This window comes from Pinus tabuliformis, chromosome Q, assembly GCF_031772625.1.
Source record: "Pinus tabuliformis cultivar Carrire ecotype Pingquan chromosome Q, CPIR1, whole genome shotgun sequence".
Classification (NCBI taxonomy): Eukaryota; Viridiplantae; Streptophyta; class Pinopsida; order Pinales; family Pinaceae; genus Pinus; species Pinus tabuliformis.
The window spans coordinates 906,745,456-906,749,995 of record NC_142296.1 but is presented as its reverse complement, the minus strand read 5'-3'; the positions used below and the strand labels follow the sequence as shown (position 1 = coordinate 906,749,995).

Here is a 4,540-nt window from a genome sequence, read left to right as displayed (position 1 = left end):
ATCATATCATAAACTATAATAATGCATCATCAAACTACCATCAACAAATCAAGAAATCATCACATCATAAAAAGACACAATCTTTTACATGGAAACCCATATGGGCAAAAAACCACCAATCTTATTCTTCTTTATCTTCAATTCATTACATATATTTGTAGGCTATGACCTGCTGGAGGAAATTACCCCCAAGATATGCAAGTTTCCATTTACAATATGCTACAACCTAAGTGAGGCACCAACCTCGAAAGATGCAAGCAATTGCTCAATGTAGAATACAACTTGATTGAGCCACCAACCTACTTCTTTAACTTCCTTATGGACCTTTATTTCATATCATTTTCAAACTAGATCCAACTCTTATTTATAAAATTACTTATTAAAACTCTTGTCAATCCTTGATCAAACTCTTGCTCCAACCTATTCAACAATCTACTCACACAAAGGTATTCTTGGAATCTTCAAAGCTTGACTTCCATGTGAATTTAAAATAAAATACCATTTGCAACTATATAAACATCATAAAAAGTTGACCTTGTTGCACAATGAAATATTTTGTTAATTGATCGATAAAATGAACATACTAAGGATATCAATAAACCTCTTGCAAAATTACTTGATCAAGTCTTGAACCATGACCTCCACAAACCAAATCAATATACATAATAAATTGACTTGTGCAATAATTTGTAGAGGAGAATTATCATAAACATATATATTATTCACATTAAATGTTAACAAAACTGACCTTCATATCAAAAAAGAACATATGTTGATGAGGATTGATCCTATGACCAACCAACTACAATATTTTGACAAATAGATCTTGACCGCCAACTCATAAAAAATATTATTAATTTGTTCCTTTGATAGTTGCACCAATAAATGAGCTAATCACATTATTCCAAAAGGATCCCCACAAGGATTCAAACCTCTGACATAATACATCAATGATCAAGCTATTTCCACTAGCACGTTAAGCCTCTGCTGTTATGGCTTGGTTGCTCTTAACTTGTGGAGATTTTTAAGGACTCATTGTAGGCTTCCAATAAAATCCTTGTGGGGATTCAACCCTGCAAAAAAAAATATGTCTATTATCCACACTATCAAATACTACCACAGTGATCAATACTTCACAGTGTTGGCTTGGATCTTCACTGTGATGTAGTCATTGTTTTTTGTTGACTCTCGACTTGGTAGTCACAACCTTCGATCTACGATTCACCACTATAGTTGCAACCTTTATGCTATAATTCCCCATTATAATTATGGTATTTGGGATATAGTTCTTCTTCATTGTAAAGCTTGACACATAAACCATGTCTCTGGCCTCACCGTAGCTTGCCAGATAGACCATGTCTCTGGCTTCACAGTTACCACTGTCTCAACTTTCCAAATAAACCATGTTTATACTATCTTTACTTGTCAACCAAACCACATCTCACCATTATAGTCACCATTTTCTCAGATTGACCATGTCTTGGTATCAGATTCACCATTGTTTCAGCTTAAACCAATTTTGACTTTGTTGTTCACCGTCTCTACTTACTGTGGTCATGGAGCTTTGGGCCATGACAATATATGTCTCGGCTTCAATATTACTAATGTAAACCAGATTTTCCACTTTATCAAACAAACAAACTACATCTATTACTATCTCATAAAACCTTACCATTGTCTCAGAAAACCACATTTACCACTATCTTAGACAAACCAACCACGTCTTCCACTATCTCATAAAACTACGTGTACCACTATCTCAAACAAACCAACCACGTCAAATGAAAATGAGATGGCGTAAATTTTGTTATTAAGTAGGATGTTTTTAGGACTCAATCAAAGTGGAATAATTCAAAAATACCCTTGTTAACATGTGCTAAAAAATAGTAGAAAAATTACTACTCTAAAAACCAAAAATTTAAGAATCGGTGAGCTAGTTAACCTACCAAATGCCTAACCTGATCAAGTGCAGATGATATAGGGTAAATTTTGTTATTAATTTGGATGTTTTTATGACTCAATACAAGTGGAAACAACTCAAAAGATATTCATTAACATGTGCTAAAATTCAAGAAAATTACTACGAAGAAAACCAAGAATTCCAAAACTGTGAGCTAGTGAACTAATCTAAGCATTCCAATGATGAAAAGACCTTGCAAAGATATGAGAATAATTAAACACACTTGTAACTGTCTAAATGAAATAATAACAAGATTACTTCAATCATTTATCAATCTAACCTACATCAAATGGAGCATGAATAGTAGACTTAGCAATGCAAACTAGGAACTGAGCATAAAATTGTTGAAAATGAAGAGATAAAAGAAATGGTACACAACAGGGCTCTTAGGCTCTTGGGATGTCCAAGCCAAAGGAGATTTAGAGTCCCACGAAGAAAACCAAACTTTAGAAGCTGAAAATGAAGTTGTATTTCATGATTGAGAACAAATCAAGTACATCACTGCAGGAGGTGGAAGTAGAACTATTGCAATATCAAGTGTTCTTCATAAAAACGATGAAAAATTATAACCCTTAGAGGTTAATTCGAATTGGTACTTATGCAAAATGGTGGGGAAGCATCTTCCTTGAAAGGAGGAAACTTTCCCCTCCAAAATCCCTCAAAAAGTGGATCTGGTTCCCAATAATAGGAATCTTTATTAAATGATAGGGAGCACATTCCTAGATTTTCTCAATCACTCAGTCTCCAAAATATCTTCAATAATTTCATAATATCTTGTTCATTTATTATCCAATATTGGTTCATCATGTAGATTATCTGGTTCATTTATTAGCAAGTCCTTAGATTATTTCATCTTCCAAATCTTCAGAATATGCCCAATATTCTCATAACACTCTGTGAAAATAAATAATATTAGGCACATATAAGCAAGAATAAATCAAATTCCTAAGGACACATTAATACTACGAATTAAATCTATAATGTGTAAGTAAGGGGGTGAGATACATATTTCAAGTGTCTAGAAATAATCAAATGGGCCTAATAAAATATACAATTATGGGGCCCATCACTTTGTATATTGAGAATATGATTTAGGGATTAGTCCCTTTGTGGAACTTTGAATTGAGTTGCTCTAACACTTCTCTCAAAAGGATGATCTCCTCTTCCAACCTTTCACAAATTTTCTCTTTTTCATTTATTTGTTTAGACAAAAAATCATTTGCCCTTTTTTCTTCTTATAGTTCAACTTTGAGAGCAAGAACAATGTCTTCATTTATACTTTTGTCTTGAAGTTGTTGCATTAATTGGATTTCTTTCTTTCTGAGTATCCTTATTTCCTTTAATGAACTTTTAATTTCTACCCCATAATCAACTTCTACTTCAATTTCTTTGATCTCATCAATGAATAATATTTCACCCCTTTCTTCAAAGGTCACACTTCCATTCCTTTCATTGTTGCTCTATTCGTTTGAGTAAAAAAATAAATTATTACTATCTTGCTTCTTCTTTTGATACTTGGGTTTAATTCTTGACTCATCATCATTTATCTTGGCATAAGGACATTTATATGCATAATGACCAATTATTCAACATTCAAAACATTTGAAAGGAAGCCTACCTTTGAACTTGCTAGTTCCTCTCTTCAATTTTCAGACAAATTTGACTTCTTCTTCATTGGAGTTAGAGTCTTCTTGATACTTTTGATTTTTCTCTTCTTTTGTTGCCTTTAAAGTTCTTCCTTGACTCCTGGTCTATCTTCCTTAATTCTTAGCTCATATGCGGAGAGATTTCCATGAAGTTTATCCACAAACATCTTGTCTATTTCTGATAGTTCCTTAGGGGCTGATACTTTCAGATTGAATCTTGAGGAAAGTGATCTCAATACTTTTCTAACTACATATCTATCCAAGACTTCTTCACTGAGACCTGCAATAGAGTTGACCATATTGTCTACTCGAAGGAAATCTGAAGCAACATTCTCATCTTCTTCCATCTTCAAACTTTCAATTTGTCCCCTAAGTGCTTGCAACTTAATTTCTTTGACTTTTGCATCCCCTTCAAAACAGTTTTTGAGCTTATTCCATACCTTATGAGTTGACTTGCACTGCATTAGTTTGACGAATTCTTATTCTACCAAGCCACTTAAGATATCATGCTTAGCTTGTGCATTATATGTGTAGATTTCCTTCTCTGTTGCATATATCAGAATAATATTAGGGACTTTATATTCAGTCTCCACAATTTCCCAAACTTTTGTTGGGTCTTCAACCTTATTTTCCAAAATGCATAATTGGTCCCATCAAGCATTGTGGTCTTACCCACTACTTTGGTCATGGCCATCTTCCTTTGAATTCAACCTTCCAGTAGTTAAATATTCTAAAGGTAACATGCTTTGATTCCACTTGTTGGCCCAAAAGTCACACTAAGAGGGGGGGTGAATTAGTGTGAGATAATTTTATTTATTTATTTATTTTTTAATTATTATTATTCGCTATTTCGTATAATCAAACAACCATATAGAAATTATTCATAAGCATCATATCATTAAATATAAAAATGCATCGTCAAACTACCATCAAC

At 33.1% G+C, this 4,540-nt stretch overlaps 1 protein-coding gene across 1 annotated transcript; it reads right to left on the bottom strand.

The window, feature by feature from the left end:
- Nucleotides 1–3,686: 3,686 nt before the first annotated feature.
- LOC149222401 (uncharacterized) lies at nt 3,687–4,070 on the bottom strand. The gene has a single exon (XM_089387585.1). It carries the CDS (start codon nt 4,068–4,070, stop codon nt 3,687–3,689), a length of 384 nt encoding a protein of 127 aa, XP_089243711.1.
- Between the last annotated feature and the right edge of the window lie 470 nt (nt 4,071–4,540).